Consider the following 27,484-nt stretch of genomic DNA (forward strand, 5'->3'; position numbering starts at 1 on the left):
TATCATAGCAATATAACATCCTTTTAATGAAATTACAAATTGCTTTCATGTGCACAACCAATATTATATCTAAGATGTTGACATAATCTACATTTTCCCCATCTTTTTTATAACTTCTAAACTTGAAAGAAAAACACTTTTTTTACAATACAATTAAAATATTACAAAATGAAAAAAAAATTATAACCATGACAGCCTATACACAAGCATATACTGTAAAAGCACAAATATTCGTGGGGGATTAAATTTCGTTTATTTCGTTGTTTACAATTTTGAACGAAATTGAATTCCACGCAAAATTTTATATGACTATATATTGAAAAGGCTTACTCTCAAAACAACAAAATTAAATGCCCATGAAATTATTTCAGAAGACAAATCAACGAAATTTAATCCCCATGAAAATTTGTGCTTCTACAGTATGGATGTATATTCCAGATATTTAATTTTCTTAACTTTTCCTCCCCACTCAGCAATAAACAAATTATCTTTATTCACACATAAACGAAATGGATCCTTCAAATCACAGTTATCTATATAACGGAGGAACTGTCCGTCCTGGTCTAGGATGTGGATACAGTGGTTATCACTGTCTGCTGTCAGGGTCTGACTCTGGCTGTCTGCTGTGATGCCATAAGGTTCAAATGGTTTGTTCTTAGTTGCAGAACGATGACCAGTGTATCTAAATCGGAGTTTTCCTGCTTTATTTACAACCACTACAGCACCAGCTTCACAGTCAGCCACACAGATATCCTGGTTTCTGTTCTCAGTGATGTATTTAAGCTTGTCATTTCCTGAATACAGCGGTTTACCCTCCTCATCAAACTGGATTGTTTGTTTCTTTGTGGAGCCTGAGTAACGGACAACTTTGGATTGTGTTTGATCATCACTGTACATGGTAACCAGGAGATCACCAGAGGAGGTGACACAGAGATTAACTGGTACCCAGCCCTGTAGTCTGATCATCTCCTCTGTCTGTCCATTCCTAACTTTATTCACAGTCCTTGTTTTCCCATCAGAGTACAATAGATCCCCATCACCTGTCACTGCTATATCACGTGGCCATTCCCCTGATTTTGTTTTGATTGTCTTGATAAGTGAACCTTGAATGTTGAAGCATTTCATATCACTGACTCTACGTGCACTTGTCCAGATTTCTTCTTCACTGAGACAGGTAACAGAGCGGAGGTTTTCATACCCAGTATCTATAGAACTGATAAGTTCTGGTTCTTCCAGCAATATTCTGCTTGACTTTTCTAATTTCTTAAGTTGGTATCCATTTTCTTCTGTTGTGGTAGATAGTGATGCAAGTGATCCAAACAACTTGTAAAGTTGATCTCTATCTACTGGTTTGGGATTAAACATTGGAAGTGATACCTGAACTTTAGGAGGAAGTTAACTGAATTCTTTGTTCCTGGAGCTGTATTCTATGCTCATGGACACTTCATTTGATTCTTCAATTTTCTTCAGGTTGAACAGAGTTTGTTCAATAAGAGACTGTATTTGTTTCACTTCTTCTGCATGTTTCTTGAGAATGTCAAAGTGTTTGCCTTTTAAATCTCTAATTTCTTTTTTCAGTGCGTTGATGACATTGTCAATTTCTCTGTGCCATTGTTTTCCATGTTCTGTCACTGCTGTTGTAAGTTTCTCATATTTTCCATCCAAGTTAGCTATCTGTGTTTCTAGATCATTTGTCATTTCTTCGTATGTTTGAGAAATTATGTTTTCCAATTCCGCTGTCTCTTTTGCGATATCATTTTTCTTTGAGTTGAATATTTCAGCGATAATTAAGAAATCGTGTCCTTTATGATGTTGTGATACAGAGCATAAGGAACAAACAGGAATGTCACATTCCTTGCATTTTAATTCGCAAGTTTTGGTTGGATGTGTTGCACACTTTGGATAAATTAAGGTTGTTTTTCTTTGTTGGAATGGGACAATTTTATGTTTGTCATATTCATCAGCAATGTGTTCTCCAATACAGGGTTTACAAAGGTTGACAAGACAGAAATCACAGTACATCTGTACTATAGCTGTCTCACAAAGGTCACATCTGATCACATCCTGGGCACTGAGGCGAGGATCCATAGTTTCTGCAGACGTTCTACAAATCAAGAAATGTTTTAGTATTAAAATTGGTTGTGTCTAAATATCACGAGCCTGAGGTATACATGAATATTTATGAGGTGAATCTAAAGAAAAAAAGGAATCCGATCTATCATTTTATTCCCGGAATTTTTTCATTCATATACACACATATTATTACAAAGCTAATTGTAGTCCTTGATCTGGGAAAATTTTGATCACAAAAAGGAAAAAGTAATTTGCACAATGTATTCTTTTGTATTGTTTTCATTTCAATAAATACAGCGCGATCACGGGCGCCTGTGAGCTCGATCATGAGCTCATATCCTATTGAAAAAAATGTATGGGTCATTGTATTGAACAAGATTTATTACTTAAATTAAACTATATTCGTTGATATTTTGATTATTATTTGTGTTACAATAACAACACGATTTAATTAAATAATCCGACTTATTCTTGTCCGAATTATTTTGAATGATTTCGCGCGCGTTCCTAATGTAAACAATCCCATGCCATCATGCCGCACATTGCTACATTTGATGAGTACCAAAAGTTAGAATCGTTTATTGAAAATTTAGAACGGGACACAACATCGCGGTTCATCACACAGAGGATAAGTAACAAAAGACACTTCAGTTTGCAACCCGGAGGTAAGATTTACTTGCGCTTGCTGTGAATATTACTTAAATGGAGGCTACATGACATAAGCCCATAGTTTTCCAGCCTCTATAAAGTTTGCAAAAAATTAATAAATTACATCTAAATAGGTCGAAAATACGATACGCCAGGTAAGTGACCAGAACCCTATGCTATTGATATGGTCTTCTGAGTACTACAGGACAGGTAAGAGTCCAGTACCCTAGGCTATTGATACAGTCTACCGAGTACTACAGGACAGGCAAGAGACTGAACCCTAGGCTATTGATATGGTCTACCGCGGATCACAGTACAGGTAAAAAATCAGTACCCTAGGCTATTGATACAGTCTACCAAGTACTACATTACCTGTAAGAGTCCAATACCTTGGGCTATTGATACGGTCTACTGAGTACTACAGGACAGGTAAGAGTCCAGTACCCTAGGCTATTGATATAGTCTACTGAGTACCACAGGACAGGTAAGAGATCAGTACCCTAGGCTATTGATACGGTCTATTGAGTACTACAAGACAGGTAAGAGTCCAATACCCTAGACTATTGATACAGTCTACCGAGTACTACAGGACAGGTAAGTGACCGTACCCTAGGCTATTGATACAGTCTACCGAGTACTACAGGACAGGTAAGTGACTGAACCCTAGGCTATTGATACGGTCTACTGAGTACTACAGGACAGATAAGAGTCCAGTACCCTAGGCTATTGATACGGTCTACTGAGTACTACAGGACAGGTAGAGTCCAGTACCCTAGGCTATTGATACAATCTACTTAGTATTACAGGACATGTAAGTGACCGAACCGTAGGCTATTGATTTGGTCTACCGAGAACTACAGGACAGGTAAGTGACCAGAACCCTAGGCTATCGATACCGTAGACCGAGTACTACAGGACAGGTAAGTGTCCAATACCCTAGGCTATTGATACATTCTACTGAGTACTACAGGACAGGTAAGTGACCGTACCCTAGGCTATTGATACGGTCTACCGAGTACTACAGGACAGGTAAGTGACTGAACCCTAGGTATTGATAGGGTCTACTGAGTACTACAGGACAGGTAAGAGTCCAGTACCCTACGCTATTGATACGGTCTACTAAGTACTACAAGACAGGTAAGTGACCAGAACCTTAGGCTATTGATACAGTCTACCGAGTACTACAGGACCGGAAAGTGACCATAACCCTAGGCTATTGATACGGTCTATTTAGTACTACAAGACAGGTAAGAGTCCAATACCCTAGGCTATTGATACGGTCTACTGAGTACTACAAGACAGGCAAGAATCAAATACCCTAGGCTATTGATATGGTGTACTGAGTACTACAGGACAGGTAAGTGACTGAACTCTAGGGTATTGATATAGTCTACTGAGTACTACTGGACAGGTAAGAGATCAGTACCCTAGGCTATTGATATGGTCTACTGAGTACTACATTACAGGTAAGAGATCTGTACCCTAGGCTATTGATACGGTCTACTGAGTACTAGAGGACAGGTAAGAGTCCAGTACCCTAGGCTATTGATACAGTCTACCGAGTACTTCATTACAGGTAAGTGACCGAACTCTAGGCTATTGATACGGTCTACCGAGTACTACAGGACAGGTAAGAGACTAGTACCCTAGGCTATTGTTATGGTCTACCGAGTACTACAGGACAGGTTAGTGACCAGAACCCTAGGCTATTGATACGGTCTACTGAGTACTACAGGACAGGTAAGAGATCAGTACCCTAGGCTATTGATACAGTCTACCAATTACTACAGGACAGGTAAGTGACTGAACCCTACGCTATTGATACTATCTATCGCGGACTACAGGAGAGGTAAAAAATCAGTACCCTAGGCTATTGATACGGTCTACCGAGTACTACAGGACAGGTAAGTGACTGAACCCTAGGCTATTGATACGGTCTACTGAGTACTACAGAACAGGTAAGAGTCCAGTACCCTAGGCTATTGATACGGTCTACTGAGTACTACAGGACAGGTAGAGTCCAGTACCCTAGGCTATTGATACAGTCTACTGAGTATTACAGGACAAGTAAGTGACTGAACCCTAGGCTATTGATACGGTCTACTGAGTACTACAATACAGGTGAGAGTCCAGTACCCTAGGCTATTGATACGGTCTACTGAGTACAACAATACAGGTGAGAGTCCAGTACCCTAGGCTATTGATACGGTCTACCGAGTACTACATGACAGGTAAGAGACTAGGCTATTGATACGGTCTACCGAGTACTACAGGACAGGTAAGTGACTGAACCCTAGGCTATTGATACGGTCTACTGAGTACTACAGAACAGGTAAGAATCAAATACCTTAGGCTATTGATATGGTGTACTGAGTACTACAGGACAGGTAAGTGACTGAACTCTAGGCTATTGATATAGTCTACTGTCAGAGTACTACTGGACAGGTAAGAGATCAGTACCCTAGGCTATTGATACGGTCTACCAAGTAGTACATTACAGGTAAGTGACTGAACCCTAGGCTTTTTATACAGTCTATTGAGTACTACAAGACAGGTAAGAGTCCAATACCCTAGGCTATTGATACGGTCTACTGAGTACTACAAGACAGGCAAGAATCCAATATCCTAGGCTATTGATATGGTATACTGAGTATTACAAGATAGTTGAGTGACCAGAACCCTAGGCTATTGGTAAGGTCTACCGAGTACTACAGGACTGGTAAGTGACCAGAACACTTTCAAATATTTAGAATAAAAAGTTTGTGTTTTACAATTGCATTTGCATTTTTTATATTGAAAATTATGTCACACTTTTTAAATGTTACATTTTAGATGTTTTATCTTTAAACGGTCACAAAATTCTTTGGCAAGATTGTCAAGAAACAGCTAGTCCTTCTGTTGAATTTGATGGCACTCCTTACATCAACATAGGATGGATGGTAAAAGAATGTCACCATGGACCAGATAGACAGAGGAGAGCAAAGGAGAAAAAAAAACAAAGACGTGTAAGTTGTCTTTACCCCTGGTAAATCGCAAAATAATGTTGTCCCGAATAAAAGTTGGTTTACAGTAAATGATAAATGACACTATTCAACAAACCTTGAATAGAACTGTAGAAATATAACTGAAATACATGTACCCGGTATTGTAAATATAGATAAATTGTGTTTGAGAGATCTTTAATAGTTACTGTATACAGTGAAATTTTCATCCTGTTTTATTTTTGCCTGTTTTGCCTTACCCTTATTTGGGCAAATTTAAACAGGGGTGAATTCAAGGAATTACATAATGATTGCTATAAAAACTATGTCAGGGCGAATTTTATATGGAGCAAAATTGTTCACAAATGTAAAAGTGCAAAAAATACATGGAACAAAATAACCCTGTAATTACAGTATGTATGTCTGATACATGTAATTGTTGTATGTAATCTTTCATAAAAAAAAATTACTTGAAAAATAAAAATTAACATATAGACAAGTGGCTTAATTATGAAAAAAAATTAAGTGTTTGGATGTTTAAAAGAAATTTATGGACAGTATTTCTATTAAGTACTAATCTTGCACAGTTATAAGGTAAGTTAATAAATGATTTTAAAAAGAAGATATACAATATTTTGTCTTTTTTAGGTAGATTCATATAACAACAAATTGATGAAAAGAAAGATATCTAGAAATCTCAAACAAGCTTTTGCAAACAGAGACACAATTCAAAAATCCCTTGTTTATTTGGTGTCATATCCAAGTGTCAAAGACCACAAGAACCACCTTACTGGAGAGGTAAGTGTTAATCATCAGTAACCAGAATTCTAGATACTTTGTATACTATATTTTGAATTGTTAAAAATAGTACAAAATTTTTCCCGTGTAGTTTGCAGGATTTACTCAGCGCATTGATCCGAGATTAGTTACACGCATAAAAGAACTTGTAGCTGATGGGGTGAGAAATGTTTCTGAAATGAAGAGACACCTACTAATCTCTGTGAAAAATGACTTATGTCCAGATGAGGATATTCCCAGAACTAACAGAAGATTTTTTTCATTGGACAAGGACATTAAAAACCACATGGATATTGCCATTAACAGCTTGAGGTATTGAATTATAAATGTTCCTAATTTGTATTTCGTATGTAATCTTAAGATAAGAGAAAGAAGGATTATTTACCTTTCGTCAAAGGTCGACTTAAGCAAGAATATATATTTCTTTAATTATGAGGTTTTATTCATAAAAATTTCCATTAGTATTTAAGCAACTGAATCCCAGATTCTGAAGTGCAATAATGAATGATTGCGAATGATTGCATCTAGGTTTTCCAAAGATGACCAGCTGAACCTCGAGTCTCTGGTGGAGACCTGGCAAGAGAGTAATCCAGAGGACAACTTCTTCCTTAGGACATCGTAAGTTTATCAAAAGTTTCAAACCTAATTGCTTCTGATAAAATGATCTAGAAGTTTCCTTTGTATGTATTACCGATAAATTTTTTAAACACAGATATGATACCACTACCCATGGAGACATTCCATCAGAGGACTTTCTGTTTGTTCACCAGACCACCTGGCAAAAACGTCTCTTAAACTTGTATGGGAGAGACATTTGCATCATGGATGCCACATATAAGACCTCAAGGTATGCCCTTCCTCTTTTTTTCATTTGTGTGCAGACTAATGTTGGGCATTCCATTTGTGGTTCTTTTGTTGTTGCGACCGAAACAAAAAAGTCTATTCAGGAGGGCTTAAAAAAATTAAGGAATGGAATCCGGAATGGAATCCTAGCTATTTCATGACTGACTATGATGAAAGGGAAATCCAAGCAGTTGAGGAAGTATTTGAAGGTAAAAAAAAATTATGGTGATATTCTACAAGTGTATTTTATCACATTGTAAACCAAATATTTTAATCACTGAAATCCTCTGATATTTTGTTTAATTAATGAATTTCTTTTTTAACAGACTGTACTGTATATCTGTGTTCTTTTCATCGTGAACAATCATGGACACGGTGGTTGAAACAGATAAAGCATGGTGTTGGTTCAAATCAGGATGAGGTTATTGAACTGTAAGTGTATACATGTGATTATTGTACATGTACTCAGTAATTTGTGTCATATTTAATTGTGTGTGTATTTTCTCTTTTGCATAAATTTTTTTTAAAATATTGTAATGCAAAATTCTAAAGAGAATGATTCATGGTAAAATTAATTGGAAAATGTGCATTGTTTAAATATAATTAATTATTTCTTGTTAATACTTTTTACAGAATGAGAGGAATAGCTAATGCCAATTCTGCAATTGAATACAAAGAAGCTGTAGACAACCTTAAAGAAAGCATTCATTGGCTGAACAATCAACAACTGAGGAAGTGGTTTGACAAACAGTGGCTATCAGTTTCACATGTAAGATTTAATGGAAAATTGTAGTATACAATCTTTTCAAGGTATAATCTATATAATGAAAATAATTATAATGGATGTTAAAACTTATTAAGAAAATAAAGCAAAACTTGTGTAGTACAAATAAGGATGTAGAGCCAATTCACATATACAGCAAAGTTATTTTTAATTGGATCCCCAGCTTAATACATTTAACAAATTCCTCATGCGGAAATAACAAATTACAGGTATAGGGAAGTATTTCCTTAAGTGACTTTGTTATAACCCAGATTTACTGTAGCAAGATTTTTTATTCACAAAAAATAATGTTGTCGAATTGGACAATATTTAGTAACCTGTTTACTGTCTTCATCTTCCGATCGAGTACTAATCAAAACAATATGATCCATTACAATGTAATCACTAGATCAACAGTACCTAAAATTAGTGAAATGTTTTACATGTAGCTAGTACTCGCAGTGTTCGACGATTAAAAAGGTACTCATTGACAACATCAAAAAATGCAATGATTCTCTAGTTTTCATTATTTTTTCTTAACATGTATTTTTTTTTATTTAACACTGATTTTTTTCTTTTCAGAGATGGGTTAAAACCTTCAGGGAAAAGACTTACAACATAAGAATGACAACAACAAATGGCTTAGAGAGAAAACACCAGGAGTTCAAAAGAGGCTACCTGTCTCACTACAGTGAAGGTAGTCTTTGTACCATGATTGCGACATTGGTCTCCAATTTCTTACCAGACAGTTATAGGAGGTATTTAATTCTCATATTTCTCTTTTTCATTCCGACATTCACAGAGAAACACACCAATAAAATTCAATAAAACAAACACACAAAAAAGAAACAAAAACCATTAAAACAACACAAAAAAGAAACATTTTGAATGGGGATTTAATGTGACATACAATGTAGTTGCAAAATTTGAAAGATTTTATGGGTTTGGACTATAGTACATGCATGCCAGACATGCAAGGTGAATTTTATATACCAGGTACATACCGTATAGTGATTTTTCTTGGCGGGTGTAAAATTTGGTGTTTTATACCTGCTCAAAGGTATGCTATTAATTTTGGCGTAATTTATTTTAGTGCACTCAGAGTTTCAGCTCTTTGCAGATGAACACTTAGAAGATAACTTACTATTCTAGCAATTAAAATTTTAGCGGGCTACCCTCAAAATGCCAAAATAAGTCAAAATTAGCATTCCGCTAAAATAACCCGCTATACCGTACTTTTCTGGTTAGATGAATTGTTGAAAAGAGTATACATTGTACATGTATTTTAAATAAGATATGGCAATGATACAGTTTTATTTTATTTTGCAGTTATCTCAATTACAATATCCAGAGTTTTGAGTTTTGCAAGAAGTACTCATCAAGTGTTCCAAAATTTTTACACAACAAACCAAGGATGCTTGTTGAACATTGCATCAAAAGAATTCCTCCTGAAATTCAAAACATACCAATAGAAAATATACAGGAGGTTGAAGACAGGGCTTATGCTGTGCATAGTGTTGACTCGAACAACATGTATCGGGTGATGTTTTCAGACACTGAACCCACATGTACCTGTCTTGACTACTCAAGACATCATTTGCCATGTAAGCACATGCTTGCAGTGATGATGTCATTACCAGAGTGCAGCTGGGATAACCTTCCAGATGGATACAAGACCTGTCCACATTTTACTTTCAACCTCATTTAAAAATTTCTTATTTGCGTTTTTTTAATTTCAGTATGGGTGTGTATTACATGAACCTGGTGTTGATTAAAGAGGCCATAGTATATCTCATATGTAAGAGAAGTGGCCTACCATATGAAGCAGCAGATGAGAGATGCACTCTCACAGAGCGATCAGTACAGGATCAAATTACTAAAAAATATACCTGAATTCCATTATATTTTAACTCTGATGACCAATGAAACTTTCATCATAACAACTACATCAATCATGATTTCATAATAATATTAAAAATCTTAGTACATGTATAGGTGTGTCACATAGATTTTTCTTACAAATTACAATGCAAAAAAATTCAATGTATCAATTGCTTAAGTACATGTGTATCACTTAATAGTATGCTCAGTAGAATGTATTGATAGCCTAATACTTTATAGATACAAATATGTCACATATATTTTACTTGGTAGACTGTATCAATAGCCTAGGGCACTGGACCCTTACCTGTCATATAGTACTCAATAGACCGTATCAATAGTCTAGGGTACTGGACTCTTACCTGTCCTGTAGTACTCAGTAGACTGTATCAATAGCCTAGGGTACTGATCTCTTACCAGTCCTGTAGTACTCAGTAGACTGTATCAATAGCCTAGGGTTCAGTCACTTACCTGTCCTGTAGTACTCGGTAGACCATATCAATAGCCTAGGGTTCAGTCTCTTGCCTGTCCTGTAGTATTCGGTAGACCGTATCAATAGCCTAGGGTACTGGACTCTTACCTGTCCTGTAGCACTCAGTAGACTGTATCAATAGCCTAGGGTTCGGTCACTTACCTGTCCTGTAGTACTCGGTAGACCGTATCAATAGCCTAGGGTTCAGTCACTTACCTGTCCTGTAGTACTCGGTAGACCATATCAATAGCCTAGGGTATTGATCACTTACTTGTCCTGTAGTACTCGTTAGACTGTATCAATAGCTTAGGGTACTGGACTCTTACCTGTCCTGTAGTACTCGGTAGACCGTATCAATAGCCTAGGGTTCAGTCTCTTTCCTGTCCTGTAGTACTCGGTAGACTGTATCAATAGCCTAGGGTATTGGACTCTTACCTGTCCTGTAGTACTCAGTAGACCATATCAATAGTCTAGGGTTCAGTCTCTTGCCTGTCCTGTAGTACTCGGTAGACCGTATCAATAGCCTAGGGTACTGGACTCTTACCTGTCCTGTAGTACTCGGAAGACCCTATCAATAGCCTAGGGTATTGGACTCTTACCTGTCCTGTAGTACTCAGTAGACCGTATCAATAGCCTAGGGTATTGGACTCTTAGTGTCTTGTAGTACTCTGTAGAACATATCAATAGCTTATGGTACTGATCACTTACCTGTCCTGTAGTACTCAGTAGACTATATCAATAGCCGAGGGTTCAGTCTCTTACCTGTCCTGTAGTATTCGGTAGACCATATCAATAGCCTAGGGTATTGGACTATAACCTGTCCTGTAGTACTCGGTACATCGTATCAATAGCCTAGGGTTCAGTCTCTTACCTGTCCTGTAGTACTCAGTAGACTGTATTAATAGCCTAGGGTTCAGTCTCTTACCTGTCCTGTAGTATTCGGTAGACCATATCAATAGCCTAGGGTATTGGACTTTAACCTGTCCTGTAGTACTCGGTACATCGTATCAATAGCCTAGGGTTCAGTCTCTTACCTGTCTTGTAGTACTCGGTAGACCGTATCAATAGGCTAGGGTATTGGACTCTTACCTGTCCTGTAGTACTTGGTAGACTGTATCAATAGCCTAAGGTACTGGACTCTAACCTGTCCTGTAGTACTCGGTAGACCGTATCAATAGCCTAGGGTTCGGTCTCTTTCCTGTCCTGTAGTACTTGATAGACCGTATCAATAGCCTAGGGTTCGGTCTCTTACCTGTCCTGTAGTACTCTGTACGTCGTATCAATAGCCTAGGGTTCGGTCTCTTACCTGTCTTGTAGTACTCGGTTGACCGTATCAATAGCCTAGGGTACTGGTCTCTTACCTGTCTTGTAGTACTCAGTAGTTCGTATCAATAGCCTAGGGTATTGAACTCTAACTTGTCTTGTAGTACTCGGTAAACCGTATCAATAGCCTAGGGTACTGATCTCTTACCTATCCTGTAGTGCTCGGTAGACAGTATCAATAGCCTAGGGTTCAGTCACTTACCTGTCCTGTAGTACTCGGTAGACTGTATCAATAGCTTAGGGTATTGGACTCTTACCTGTTCTGTAGTACTCGGTAGACCGTATCAATAGCCTAGGGTACAGGACTCTTACCTGTATTGTTGTAATCAGGTACTCAATGGAATGTATCAATATCTTTTGTTATATGTATTATACTACTCTGTTATGTTTTTGTTGCATTAAAGTGATCGACTCTTCCAACAGCCTTGTTTAATTATATTGTACTCAGAGGGAAGTACATATCATCAGTGCCGGAAAGTAAATGCAATCAGGATAGTGGGGGTGTGTCGTTTTCCTGCTACACGGGACCTTGGTTTATACTTTTACGGTCTCATCTAAAGGGTCGGTATTCACGTATAACAGTTGGATCCATGAATATTGAGGAAAAAATAATAAATGCCAAACTGAACAGACTTTGACAACTTTAAAATTTTGCGTTTTAGGAATGGCATTCATCACAATGTTTAGAATTTTAAAAATAAACATGAAAAAATTAAGTTTGATCATCAAAAGTAGCTCAGAAAATTTATTCAATTGATATTTTGACCAAAGTTTAATTTACAGTTTCATTTTATAAGTGAAGTTCACAGATTTTTATTTGAAAATTGAAATATATAATAAGTACATGTACCATTGTCAAGTAAAAATTTAATCGAGAAATCAATTTTTGTTTAGAGGAGACAGGTTTTAAAGTGTGCTCAAGTGGTATAAAAAATATTCATATACTGTAGATCACTTTTTATCTTCAAGAACTTTATTTTCTCGTAATTACACAAGACAGTGTGCTCGCGAAAATGTCATTCTTGCATATATTAATTTTCATATAGATTATTTATAGAGCAATAACTACAATTCATGAAAATTGTGTCTCGCTTATGAAGAGGAAATGGATGTCTCGCAAAAATGAGGTGTCGGGAAAATTAAGTAATCTTTAATATACATTAACATTTTGGTTGTCATTTCTTTTATGGATAAAAGATGAAGGATGAAAAACTTGTAATAATTATAATGTATTATGCCAACAGTTATACATTTTATTGAAACATCAATGAAACATTGCACAGTACTATATACACTTTTTATTAAAAATTTTACAGCCACATTTCAATTAACATGATTGATTTAAATTTACAGATAAATTAAGTATTCCATGATTAGAACAAATTGGTCATATATTTGATAATACTTGAACTTTATATCTCTTTGTAATAAATAAATGTTCTTTTTTTACAAGAACAATATCTACGGAAAACTCACAAGACTGGAACACAATATACTACACTTTTAAATGTTACGACAATTTGCAAAAAAATCAATCATTGCACAAATCACAGATTACATACATTGAAGTCCTAATGCAAAAAACTTCACAATTACTTTCAGTATATACAGCAGTATTATATAAAATGAACAGCATGTGATCTATTACTGTACAGTTTTATTCATCCTTGAAACCTCATACTTCACATCGCAGATAAACTGAAAGTCATTACTGATTGTAATACACTGTATATACTAATCCTTAATCAATAAGTACGCCCGTCCTAGTGGAATAACTCTGAAGTATGTGTACTGTAAACGTGATAACAGGGAATGCTCTTTTTCAGAAAACACATCCATTCAAGCAGTCAGGAATTCCCTAAGTTAGTTTATATGTTAATATTCAAGTGATAAAAAAATCAGTACTATCTTCACATTTACGAAGTTTGTTATATGTACATATCCACTATTTCACAAAAGTGTTTCCTTAACAGAAATATTCCTTTGTATGTTTTCGTACTATTTTGCTTTCAGTGTTGGTTCAGAACTATTATTATTTCCCTTCATGTCAAGTTACATTCTTCACAAAATATGGAATAAACACCTCCATTTAGGGATGAGGTCCACATATTTAAATGTATAAATATTGAGGTCAACTGGAATATGGCGCCTAGCATAACACATTTATAAATATTGAGGTTAATTGGAATATGGCGCCTCACATATCACAACAGGAAAATCCATGTGAAGTCTTGGAATAGGAAGTTTTACTTCACCCAGAAAAAAGAAAATCCAAGACAAAGATTAAAACAATTTAACGATGTACAAGACTGAAACTGAAATGACCATTTGTTTGGAAAATATTTGCTTGATATACTCATTACTGTAGACCTATCTTTTTGACATTGGATTAATTTACTCTATTGTGTACATGATGTAAATACAAATAGACATATATTTGAATTTTGTATGGAAATTTGAAACAGTATACCTAAAGCATTTAAAACATTTAAGAATACCCTAACACATAATTTATAAATGCAATGAATGGCACATTTGTGTGTAAGGCTAATTCACGAATTAGTGATTGTGCTAGATTTTGAATATACACTAAATTAGGAACGCATATACATGTAGTATCTTGCCGTCCATTATATTAAAGTAATGTAAATAGGCGAAATTTTCGATGGTCTCAATATCAAGGACTTTTTAAAACAGTTATAAGGAAAATTTTTTTGTGAAAAAGCAAAAGACATAGTATTTGAAAGTAGTTTTTGAAAAAAGCGATTTGAAAACCAGAAATAAATCAAGAAACAGCCCTGTAGCTCTCTGGTCTGTCAAAAATAATTTTTTCCGAGAGCTACAGTTCTACAGCTAAGGGATCAATCATCTAGACAGACTATAATTAAAGGGGGTAACAGTTATTTTTAGACTATATGGATCTCCTTTAGAAAAAGAGCTCCATATAAAGATATGTAAAAATGATCAAATTTTTAAACTAAAATGTATGGAATGTTTCTTTGCCAAATGATAGTTGACAGCTTAAGGTATCATATTCATCTGAAAAATGAAGTTATATCTGATGGATAATTTGCCGGAACCCCCCCCCCCCCACCCGCCTTCATAAGAAAACAATGCATTAAACACTACCTCTGGTGTGAGATTCTGACAGTGTTGCTCCATTACTGTGTGACCTCCTTTTTTTTCATAAAACTATGAGCAAAGTCCCCATCTTCATCATCAGTGCTTCTTTCTAAATAATCGTGAAATACTGAATGTAGACAATGGAAACGTTTTGTTGAACATTTTCAATTAGATTAATACAGTACCTGAAAAAAAGATTAGTTTATTGAGCATATAGTTTCGAGACTTTCCAATGACAGTTTTGATAACTTCATGGTTTAAAAGATGATGTCATGTGAATGCCGTGGCTGCACTGCTGTTAATTTTAAGCAAGCTAGTTTCTGAAAAACAAAACATCAAAGCACACCTAAGCCAGAGATGAATCGTGCAGTTGCAGATTATTATGCGTCGTTCTAAGTGCAGTGTTGATGAATCACACAGTGGTTGGCGTGACATAATTGTGATTGTAAGGGAGATAAATCTTATATTTATAGTCTAATTATGATAGGACACCAGCACTTTTTTTATCAGATTAAACAATGCTTATGTCCTTATAATTTTTTCTCTGCTGTGGTAATTTTTTATCATCTGGGGGTCGTAACATAAAGACTACTTAAGTCTAAGACTGTGCTTAAGTAGGACTTAAGTACAGTCTAAAACTGAAGTCCGTAACTAGAAGCGTACTAAGTATTGGTAATCTTAGCAAAACTTAGGCGGCCGGTAGAGGTGACTTAAGCATATCTTAACTTTCTCGTACATATATTTAGAGTTATTTAATGTTGATTTTCGATGTTAAAACATTCCTCTATACATATTATGCATTAAAGAAAATAATTATCTCTATTGGACGCTGATTTAAGAATTTTATTTTTTCGTTTGGGGGGGGTCACTGATTCCAATATCACTTCCAACACAGCATACATGTAAATACAAAAATTAATTTTAAGGATACGTCTAAAATTAGTGGGACCTTGGTTATTGAAATTGAACACAGTAATAGACCGTTGATCGGTATGTTCAATTTGAAAATATGAGTTGAAAGAAAAGAGAGAGTTATAAAAAAGTATCTGTAAAGTAGAATAAATGTAGAACCATAGAGAGAGAGAGAGAATTGCTTGTAAAGTGGAGACATACATATACGAAAAAAATGTCCGATTTTTTGGTATCCTTGATTAAATTGGAAATGAGTATATCATTAAACTTCTGCAGTTTTTGCGTCTGACACGCATGGCCTGATACATAGCGGGGATTCAAAATGTTTTGAACTTTTTAGAGTTTCAATTTCAAGTGGATAGGCGGTCGATTATCTTTTCTTGTTTGCGATAATAACAGGGTAAGTGAACATTTGCAATATATCTAATATAAAATCAAAAACCATAGTTAACTCATATGAAATATTTTTAACATAAGTTTGACTTCGCTAGGACCTACCTAAGTTCGCTTTATGTTACGGGTTTGAGATACTTAAGTAGTACTTAGACAGGTCCTAAGATTATGCCTAAAACGTACTTACGACCCTACTTAAGTCAAAAACTTAGCAAGCTTTATGTTAAGAGCCCCTGATGATTTTTGTGTTAATTTCGCAGTATTTTTGATCACTGTTATTGCTTTCTCTATTACTTAAAGGTTTTTTCATGAACATCATATTCATATTTCACCAATTTATTTGGACTGCACCACAGGTAGTTCTTTCTGTTTTCATGTCTGTCTGTCTATTTATAGTATCTATAGTATCTGTATTCATCCATTAAGCTTGGTACAAGATTTTAGACCTCTGACTTAATTATCTCCATAGATTTTGAATTTGGAATCAATATAGCAGCGCCATGCTTTTTTGTCCTATCTGTTCATTTTCAATCTGAAGTGCAGAAATTCTAGATAGATCAAGATGCGGAACGATTGATTTTTTTTATCCCTGAATTCTTGTTTACTTGTTGGCTTTTCAACATCTGAGTTTAACTTGCTTTATTAGCCTTTTAACATGATGCTGCATACACACAGTGTCTGTATAGAGTTGGTGCCTACTGTGCAAGCAGCTTGTCAAAATTATGAAGGAAAAATTATTAGTATATGTTCCTTTCATGATATTGATTTTATGTTGTTTTATAGAAACCAGCCTTATCTGTGACTAAAGTTGATTGTAAAAATTCAAATTGGAGGAATACTACTACATGAAGTTTATTCAATGCTTTACACATTCATATAATTCACCTTATCTCAGTAAAATGTGTACCAACAATGTATAACTGAATTGATATTCCTGAAATTCAGTAACTGTTCTATTTGATTACTCATTTTTTATGCTTAAAATTTAACTATAAAAACCTTTCTTTCTACACAAAATATTTAAAATGTATATTTTACAGATCTCCACGACACCCAGAAAGGTACCTTATAAAGAGAATTGTTGGCCTGGAAGGTGATATTGTTAAGTAGGTATATGATTGTACTTATATATACATTTTATATATACTTGAGTAAATTTTGGCCATGAAGATCGAACTAATAAAGTGTGAAGACTAGATTTTTGGCACAAAAGGTGACGTTAGAAAAAAATGCTGCAATGTGTCAACTTCAATTTTTAAAACCGAATAAAATTTTATTTTTTTCTAGTATTTAAAACATTTTTGATTTGTTGTTATTTTCGATTTTCTAAGCAGTAAGAATAAAAAAAATTAATATGAAATTTGTTAAATAAGTCAATTTTTTACCACAGAAAAGATCAATTCCCTTCCTGTATTTTCAGATCTCGTTAGGACTTATCACTGCCAAAGCGACACATGTGGTATGACCGCCTCATCACTGAAAACGTTTGGAGTCCATCGAGGCACCACCTGAACGAGTCATCAAAGAACGCCAACGGCTGAATATATAAGGACCTCTTTGTTTATAAAAAAATTAACTGTGATTTTACTGATTTTGATAAATGATATTATTTTGTGCGGTAATGTGTGAAAGGTGTTTGTTATGTTGATTTATGTGCGTTATGTGAGATGACAAAAATGAATGTGTAGACAAATACATGTGTTTAGAGAATTATTATAAATTGTTCTTAGTGTGTGATATCAAAATAATTAAAACTATAACAATTGTTTCTCCCGTTCATTTATACACCCTATGTTCTATAACAAGGCATGTTGTGTATAATCATAGTTCAGTTATATTCAGATGTAGTTCGTTTTTATGCCAGAATTTAAGCTTCAAAAGCTTAAAGAAGTTTTTTTGTCCAATCTTTTTCCAACATTTGTTAATCAACATCTATTACTATTCCATTAAACCTCAGTAATACCGCTATTTGGAAAACTGCAGCCAATATTTACACACACACACACTTATTTATATTTGCATATGTAAGAAGGATTCAAATTTTTCAAAAATGTGTCACAATCTAGATCCACAGCATCTTGGGGAACAGTGTTTGCTGTACATGTATTAATATGTAAGGGAAGTAATCATAAATTGTCTTTAATCTAAGAAAAATAAAACATTTGAGTATTATTATGCATAAACAATGAGCACAGTATAGGTATCGATGGTTAAATGTGTCAAAATTTTAAGAATGGAAGGGTCATGGTTTGGTCATACAAAGTATTAGTATATAAGCACACACAAGTGAAGACAAATGAAAAACGGAGATAATAAACATGCAGTGTTTAATCTTTTTAGTTCATACAAACAATACAAATCAGGAGCAGAGCAAATACCGGTATGGATCTCTTAAACAGAGATGGAATCAGATGCATTTGAGGAGTGAGCATCCCCTTCAAACCGGTCACATCCGCCTTGTGCTTTTGTCATGATTGGGGAAAAAGGGGGGAAATCCATTGGCTATAAACAATTCAGTGTGTATAAAGTATGAAAAAGTCAGTCAACAGTTTACTTAATGGTAGATTTTCATCAACTTCCTGAATGATGTTGGCGTCTTTAAATTAGATTGTTGTTCTTGTTTCATCCACTTGTTTGTCAATAGCCTTCCTCATTTTTGAAACTTGGTAAGTAGAGCATGCTTTTGCTCTGAATCAACTCAGAGACGTAAATCCCACATGTAGGTGATGAGGGTATATTGCTACACAAGTAAGGGAAGTTGACAGGAAATTTGAAGTCAAAGTAGTCAAGTACCCATTAACATCTTTTTATAGTAAAATCAAAATATGATGGATTCAAATGTTAGGCATGAAAATTCTGACAGATTGTTGGAATACATGGTCTCGAATAAGAGGTCTTATGGCCATAATTTGCACCTCGGCAAGGAAAAATCACAAATTTGTCTTGTATTGAAAATTTCAATGGGGCTTGAAGTTCCTGAGGATACTTCCATATCAATATGACTTCGCTGATTTCTACTTTCTATAAACATCCCTCTGTAAAAATTTTGTCCCCCATTGTATTATTGAGAATATTTTTTAGAGAAATTCTCCGAAACTTTGATCCCCCATTGTGACCCCATTCTATCCCCTCACAATTTGTAGAATAACCTTGGGATCTTTTTTCGTCAAAATGTACTGTGACACAGGACCCCGATTTACGCATCCAAAGGACTGGTTTTTACATCACAGTGTGAGATTCGAACCCGTTACCTAATGATCAACTCTTTATTCTGTGACTCTAAAGTATCCACTATACCACTGCGTCACGCAGGCAATTAGTGATAAATATAAGTGCATACCGGTACATAATGCTTTATAAAATCAAAGAATTTTCAGAAAAAAAAATCAGATAAATGATCCAACATTTTTTTAATGGTAATTTCAAATTCATCAAAGAGGCTTAGTTAAGAAATCATATTTAAGTAATGCTTTTGTTCAAGTTTTTCAAAAAATTTGTCTTAAATATCATGAATATGTAAAAAGTAGCTACAATCATAAGGACTTCAACAGAATTGTTTTTAAGGAGTGTCAATTAATTCCATTAAAAGTGAAAACCAGCAAAATGATACATAAATAATTATATCCAATCTTTTATCTTTATCATAACAATGAAACATCATTTCACTGACATTACAAATTGCTGTGGCAACTGATATTATATATCGTGCTGTTGATAATTAATCTAGCAACATTATCGCAATCTATTCTGATAACTTGAAAGATAAATAACATGTTTTCACATTTAAATCATAACTTACATAAATGAAACAATTTTATTTACAAAATAGAGTCATGATGACAGCCTATACACAAGCATATATATAGTTATATACAAAGGAGTCTATTCCAAATATTTAATTTTCTTAACTTTTCCTCCCCACTCAGCAAGAAACAAATTATTTTTGTACACACATAATCCAAATGGATCCTTCAGATCACAGTTATCTATATAACGGAGGAACTGTCCGTCCTGGTCTAGGATGTGGATACAGTGGTTATCACCGTCTGCTGTCAGGATCTGACTCTGACTGTCTGTTGTGATGCCATAAGGATTAAATGGTTTGTTCTGTGTGGTAGAAGGATGACCAGTGTATCTAAATCGAAGTTTTCCAGCCTGATTGACAACCACTACAGCACCAGCTATACTGTCAGCCACACAGATATCCAGGTTTCTGTTCTCACTGATATACTTAATGTGATAATTTCCTGAATACAGAGGTTTACCGTCCTCATCAAACTGAATTGTTTGTTTCTCTGTGGAGCCTGAGTAACGCACAACTTTTGATTGTGTTTTATCATCATCATCATCATCACTGTGCATGGTAACCAGGAGATCACCAGAGGAGTTGACGCAAAATTGTATAGGTACCCAGCCCCATAGTTTGATCATCTCCTCTGTGTGTCCATTCTTTACTTTATTCACAGTCCTTGTTATCCCATCAGAGTACAATAGATCTCCATCACCTGTCACTGATATATCATTTGGAAATCCCTCTGATTTTTTTGTTATTGTCTTGATAAGTGAACCTTGAATGTCAAAGCATTTCATATCACTGATGCTATGCCCACTTATCCAGATTTCTTTTTCACTGAGACAGGCAACAGAGCGATGGTTTTCATACCCAGTATCTATAGAAGTGATAAGTTCTGGTTCTTCCAACAATCTTCCGCTTGACCTTTCTAATTTCTTCATCTTGTAGCCATTTTTTTCTGTTATTGTAGATAAAGGTGCAAGAGATCCAAACAACTTGTAAAGCTGTTCTCTATCTACTGGTTTAGCATTAAACATTGGCAGTGATACCAGAACTTTAGGAGGAAGTTTACTGAATTCTTCATTTCTGGAGCTGTATTCAATGGTCATGAACACGTCATTTGATTCTTCAATTTCCTTCAGGTTGAGCAGAGTTTGTTCAATAAGGGACTGTATTTGTTTCACTTCTTCTGCATGTTTCTTGAGAATGTCAAAGTGTTTTCCTTTTAAATCTTCAATTTCTTTTTTCATGGCATTGATGGCATTGTCAATTTCTTTGTGCCATTGTTTTCCATGTTCTGTCACTCCTGTTGTAAGTCTCTCATATTCTCCATCCAAGTTAGCTATCTGTACTTCCACATCATTTGTGATTTCTTCGAATGTTGGAGAAATAATGTTTTCTAATTCCTCTGTGTCTTTTGCAATATCTTTTTTCTTTGAGTTGTATACTTCTGAGAGTTCTAAAATATTGTGTCCTTTATGTGTATTTAAGGTAAAACATGAAGGGCAAACAGGAATGTTACATTCTACACATTTTACTTCACAAGTTTTTGTTGGATGTGTTGCACACTTTGGATAAATCAAGGTGGACTTTCTCTGTTGGAATGGGACAATTTGATGTTTGTTATAGTCATCAACAATGTGTTCTCCAATACAGGGTTTACAAAGGTTGACATGACAGAAATCACAGTACATCTGTACAATAGCTGTCTCACAAAGGTCACATCTGATCACATCCTGGGCACTGTGGCGGGGATCCATAGTTCCTGCAGACTGAAGTTCTAAATCAAGAAATGTTTTAGAATTAAAATTAGCCCAGCATTTAATTGAATAGTATTTTTTTAATGCTAAATGAATATTCATAGCACTTCCTGATCATAACCAGTCTGGTCGAACCCAAAAACGGGTACCAAAAGTAGACATATTTAACATATCATAAAAATGTATCGATCTCATTTGTTACTTTGAAATTACAAGAAGTTATAGTTGGAATCAATTAACTAAATATATTAGGATCTACAGAATGATACAACGCCGAAAAAGTATCATGAAAATACACAAAATGAAAGTAGAACAGCAACGAACAGTTTCTATGATTAATTTCCAAATAATAATATCTACCATGGTAGCCCCTGAGAAACTTACCTTACATTTGTGAAAAGTAATTCGTCAGTTCTCTTTTTTTCATTTAAAATTGTCTAGACCCTGTTTCGCCATCTCCATATTTCTGAGTTTGTTGACGTTCTGAAAATTAGAGTTATCGCTCTTACAGCGTTACAACCACTTGGAGACCTTTTCCCCCTTATTTTTTATTTTTCATAAATGCCTATGATTCAAACTTCTCAGTTTTAAAATACATTTGGTTCACACAGCTCTAATCTGAAGATCGTCAGACCCACATTGCTCCTTTTTTATTATCATTTATAAATCTTTGAACATAAAAACAATTTTTTTTATATCATTCATGATTGTCTCCAAATAGTTGAGATGTAGCTGAAATAATATAGACGTTTCCCGTCTATCACTGCTCAGAAAAATAAAAACGAAGTTATTTTAATTTAAAAAAAAAAAAAAAACACTTAGGTAATATAAAAATTAAAAAAGTGAAATGGTATATTAACGTAATAAATTCTTATTTATAAAAAAAATCGCTATAGTTATAAAACTTGACAACGTTGATCCTTTTGTGCAAATGACACGCATCATCCTCATTATACATGTAGTTTTATACTTCATTGTTACAGAGCCAATTTTTTTTTTATTTTTTACCCAACTTTGATTGGCATAGGTACAGATTCATGAGATTCAAAGAAAAAATTCCTTGTTCTTTAATGTCACGACAGTATTCATAAAAAATATCTCTCGATAATTCTTCAATAATATGGAGACGTCACCACCCCAGACTTGCCGATGGAGACTTGGAAATTTTGACCTATATACTAACCCTTATCAGGGTCATTGAGTAGTGGGGGTGTGTCTTTTTTCCTGCGACATGGGACCTTGGTTTATACTTATATACGGTCTCATCTGAAGGGTTGGCCTTCACGTCTCACAGTTGGATCCATAAAGATTGATGAAAAAATAATAAATGCCAAACTAGATTTTTTTAATTAATAGCTCCAATTGACATATGTTTAATTATATGTTTAAGAAACACACAGGAGTAGTTCAGTAAGATCACTCGTATGTGAAATACGTAACCAGAAACTTATGTTTATAAGGCTGATTAAACAAATTTTGAAAACATCCTTTCCCGTGTTTCCCCGGCACGTAGCATTATACGGGGCCAAGGGGTCAGCCCCCCTTTTCCAAACATAACATAATGATGAAGATGTTCATAGAAAGGCTGCCCTCTTTTTTGTTGCAGTATAGTCAAATAAGGGTAATTTGTTAATGTATGAATAAAAATTGGTTCTGAAAGAAGTTCGACACCCTCTCCCCTTTACAAGAAAGGATTGCTAGATGGTTTCCTTTTTTTTTCATTTATTTTGATTTTTTTCTCTCTGTCCTCTTTCAAATTTGATGCAACGTCCCTGTTCTTAATCGGTTTGAATGAAAAATTATAGGACTAATTAATAGTCTTTGAACTGTCATTGGACATGATTTTTTTAATTGAAATATTTCATTTAAATTTTTATGCGTGACATTCCTTTTTCAGCTTGTCAAATCTGAATTCAGAATTATTTCCAAATAACGAATTTTTCTTCATCATTTCAATGTTGATTACTACAAAGCCTATAAGGATCAATCTAGACAGAAAAAAATTTAAAAGGCGTTATAACGGCTCTCGAAAAGGCGCAATAACGCCTTTAGAAAAGGCGTAATAACGCGAAAAATGGCATTATAATGCCTTTTGAAAAGGCTTTATTTCGCCTTTCTATTCCAAAAGACGTTATTACGTCTTTTTAAAAGGCGTTATAGCACCTTTCTAAAAGGCGTTATTACGCTTTTCCATTCTATAAGGCGTTATTAGACCTATCCAAAAGGCGTTATAATGCCTTTCCAAAACGCGTTATAACGCCTTTCTTACAGGCCTTATTACGCCTTTTTCGCTTTTTACTCTCAATACATGACTAAACATATTTAACCCAGCGAGGGGGGGTGGGCAGAAATCTTACCTTTGGGACATGAATTTCACAATTAGATAGAGGACTAATTTCTCAAAAAATAATTTAAACAGATAGAAATTAGATTTCCAGAAAAAAAGATTTTTAAATGCGTCATATATATTTAATGTTGAACCACCTAAGTCGACCTTCTTTCATACCAGACACACCTCTTCCAAGGGTCATTGATTTCAATTGCTCATTATACCCATGGAAATAGTTGCCTGCTTTTTCCAAGAAGAGAGAAAAATATCTTCAAATGACATAAATTTTAATACATGGCAAGCAAAGATTCAAGATAAATCTGCCTATATCCTTGATCTTCACAAGTAGAGTGTTACTACGAATGCAAACAATTGTCAGTGAGATGTGCAGGAATACTAGTATAGAGAATTGCATAAATAAAGATGGTTTGAATTCAATCTTTCATATGTTTATTGACATCTTTTCCTTTCCATTTTCCTTTACAAGTAGGCCAGTAGTACGAGTGCGAATGGGGTACCCCCTCCACATATACACACTTTTGAGGAAAAGTCTCGCTACAATTTAAATATTATAATTAACTATGGGTTTCTTGGTTCTTGAACATTTTTGTGCAGTATGTAAAACTGTCGCATATTTTTGTATTTAAATAAAGTTTTACTGAGAAGTTCCCCCCACGAATTTGGCCAGTAGATTGGGGGAGCTATTAAAGGCACGAGCTTGTTAAGTGCAAAATAATGGTTATTCAAAAAGCATAATAACTTTTTTGGAAAGGCATAATAACGCCTTTTAGAAAGGCGTAATAACGCCTTTTAAAAAGGCGTAATAATGCCTTTTGGAAAGGTGTACTGACGCCTTTAAGAAAGGCGTAATAATGCCTTTTGGAAAGGCGTAATAACGCCTTTTGTAAAGGAATAATAACGCCTTTTAGAAAGGCGTAATAACATCTATTAGAAAGGCGTAATAACGGCTTTTGGAAAGACGTAATAATGCCTTTTGGAAAGGCGTTATAACGCCTTTTGGAAAGGCGTAATAACGCTTTTTAGAAAGGCATAATAATGCCTTTTAGAAAGGCGTAATAACGCCTTTTGGAAAGGGGTAATAACGCCTTTTAAAAAGGCGTAATAACGCCTTTTAAAAAGGCGTAATAATGCCTTTTGGAAAGGCGTAATAACGCCTTTAGAAAGGCGTTATAACGCCATTTAAAATTTGTTTTTCTTTAGATTGATCCTAATAGGCTTTCGTAGATAACCTATGTACTGTAGCCCAAAATCACCGGCAGAAGTTAGCATATCTATCGAATATGTCAGTCAGATTTTATTTACTGAAAACTTCGGTTTAATTGAAAAGTATGCTAACTTCTGTGCTCTCCCCCTCAAAATGCGGAAAAGAGAGATATAGAGTGTACTGCTTGAGTATGTATGGAAGAAAGTTTGCGACATCTTACCGTTGTCCCTAACCCCCCTTCCAAGATCTGCATGAGTAAACAGTTTAACACCCTAGGATTTCTTAGCATCCAGTATTACTAGGCCCCAATACCATTAACTAAACAGACCAGTACTCAGACAAAATTTTGTTTCTGAATTTTACAATTGCGTTTTAGGAATGGCATGTTTGCATCACCATGTTTAGAATTTTAAAATTAACATGAGATAATTAAGTGTGATCGTCAAAATTCACTCAGAAAATAAATTCAATTGGAATTTTAATCTAAGTTTAACTGTTTTGAGACCAGTTCTGAGCAAAGCATTTTAACTTACAGTTTCATTTTATAGGTGTCGTTTTCTGATTTTTATTTGAAAATTGAAATAAGTAAATGTACCATTGTCAAGTAAAAAAAATTAACTAAAAAAATTAATGTTTTGTAGAGGAGACAGGTTTTAAAGTGAGCTCAAAAGATATCAAAAAGTAATCATATACTGTAAATCACTTTTTATCTGCAAGAACTTCATTTTCTCGTAATTACACACGACAGTGTGCTCGCGGACATATCATTCTCGCATCTATTAATTTTCTTATAGATTAACCACAATTCGTGAAAATTGTGTCTCGCTTATAACAAGAAAATGGCTATCTCGCGAAAATGAGGTGTCACGAAAATTAAGTGATCTTTATTTATACATGTATACATTCTGGTTATCATCTGGCTAATTTCTTTTATGGATACATGTTAAAGATAATGAATAAAAAATTGTAACAATATAATTCATTATGCCAACAGTTACACATTTTATTTAAGGAATAACTGTCTTCGGCGTTTATGCATAAAATTATCACGCAAGCCAATCGATTGATCATCATCATGAAATTGAAAAATCTGACAGTTATTCCTTATATTTACATGCTTTTGATTCCGCCAATCCACCTGCTCCAAGCCCTGCTTCTGTCTAGCTATTTGTCCCGCCCTGCACATTGATGGGGAAATAAAGTACATTTACAATTTGTAATTTTATCTTGCACAAAGACATTAATATTGGAAATGTAAATATTAAAAAATCAATGAAACATTGCACAGTACTATACACTTTATTCAAATTTTACAGCCACAATTCAATTAACATTATTGATTTAAAATTACAGATAAAGTATCCTATGATTAGAACAAATTGGGGATACTTAATAATACTTTATTCTCTTTGTAATAAATAAATGTTCATTTTATACATGACCAATATCCACAGAGACTCACAAGACTGGAACACAATATACACTTTCAACTATGGTAATTTAAAAAAACAAACAGTTATTGCACAAATCACAGATAACATACATTGTAGTCTTACATGTAATGCAAAAAACTTCACAATTACTTTCAGTATATACAGCAGTATTATATAAAAAGATCATCATGCGATCTGTTACAGTATAGTTCTATCAATTTTGATACCTCATACTTCACATCCCTGATGAAGGATGTCATATACTGGTTGTAGTACACTGTATATACTAATTCTAAATCAGCAAGGTATGCACGTCCTTGTGGAATACCTCTGAAGCATGTGTTCTGTAAACGTGATAACAGGGAATGATCTTTTTCACAAAACACGACATCCATTCAAGCAAAGGAATTCCCTATGTTAGTCCGTCTATATGTTAATATTCAAGTGATTAAAAAACAGTACTAACTTCACATTTATGAAGTTTGTTATAAATGTACATATCCACTATTTCACAAAAATTTATCCTTGACAGAAATATGCCTTTGTATGTTTTTGTACTATTTTGTTCATCAGTGTTGGTTCAGAACTGTTTTTTATTTCATTTCATGTCGAGTGATATTCTTTACAAAATATGGAATAAACACCTCCATTCAGTGATGAGGTCCATACATTGATATCTATAAATATTGAGGTCAACTGGAATATGGTGCCTCACATATCACAACAGGAAAATC

General features: G+C 34.6%; 2 protein-coding genes and 1 pseudogene across 4 annotated transcripts in view; all 3 read right to left on the reverse strand.

Annotated features, from left to right (window-relative positions):
- Positions 1-414: 414 nt before the first annotated feature.
- LOC134240743 (uncharacterized) lies at positions 415-22,238 on the reverse strand (annotated as a pseudogene).
- The window catches only part of LOC134240727 (tumor suppressor candidate 2-like), an 86,574-nt gene continuing 72,269 nt past the window's right edge, over positions 13,180-27,484 (reverse strand). The window contains exon 4 of the transcript XR_009986508.1: positions 13,180-13,456. The gene's annotated coding sequence lies outside the window, so the exon portion shown is untranslated. The remainder of the gene's footprint in view (positions 13,457-27,484) is intronic.
- Positions 19,702-22,255, reverse strand: LOC134240725 (uncharacterized). 3 transcript variants are annotated; one of them, XM_062722790.1, is made up of 2 exons: positions 22,144-22,234; positions 19,702-21,775 (listed from the first exon to the last, which is right to left on the reverse strand). In XM_062722790.1, the coding sequence occupies exon 2, from the start codon at positions 21,761-21,763 to the stop codon at positions 20,093-20,095; it is 1,671 nt and encodes a 556-aa protein (XP_062578774.1). In that variant the 5' UTR covers positions 21,764-21,775; positions 22,144-22,234; the 3' UTR covers positions 19,702-20,092. The 3 variants fall into 3 exon arrangements, with proteins under 3 accessions (XP_062578774.1, XP_062578773.1, XP_062578771.1); XM_062722789.1 differs by having other exon boundaries at positions 19,702-21,783; positions 22,124-22,223; XM_062722787.1 differs by having other exon boundaries at positions 19,703-21,783; positions 22,153-22,255.

The sequence above is a fragment of the Saccostrea cucullata genome, unplaced genomic scaffold (assembly GCF_032062105.1).
Source record: "Saccostrea cucullata isolate Sc308-1 unplaced genomic scaffold, CSIRO_AGI_Scuc_v1 ctg906, whole genome shotgun sequence".
Lineage (NCBI taxonomy): Eukaryota > Metazoa > Mollusca > Bivalvia > Ostreida > Ostreidae > Saccostrea > Saccostrea cuccullata.

Excerpts from the sequence above, each read along its gene's own strand:
- LOC134240725 (XM_062722790.1), bottom strand. The coding sequence starts at position 21,763 with ATGGATCCCCGCCACAGTGCCCAGGATGTGATCAGATGTGACCTTTGT.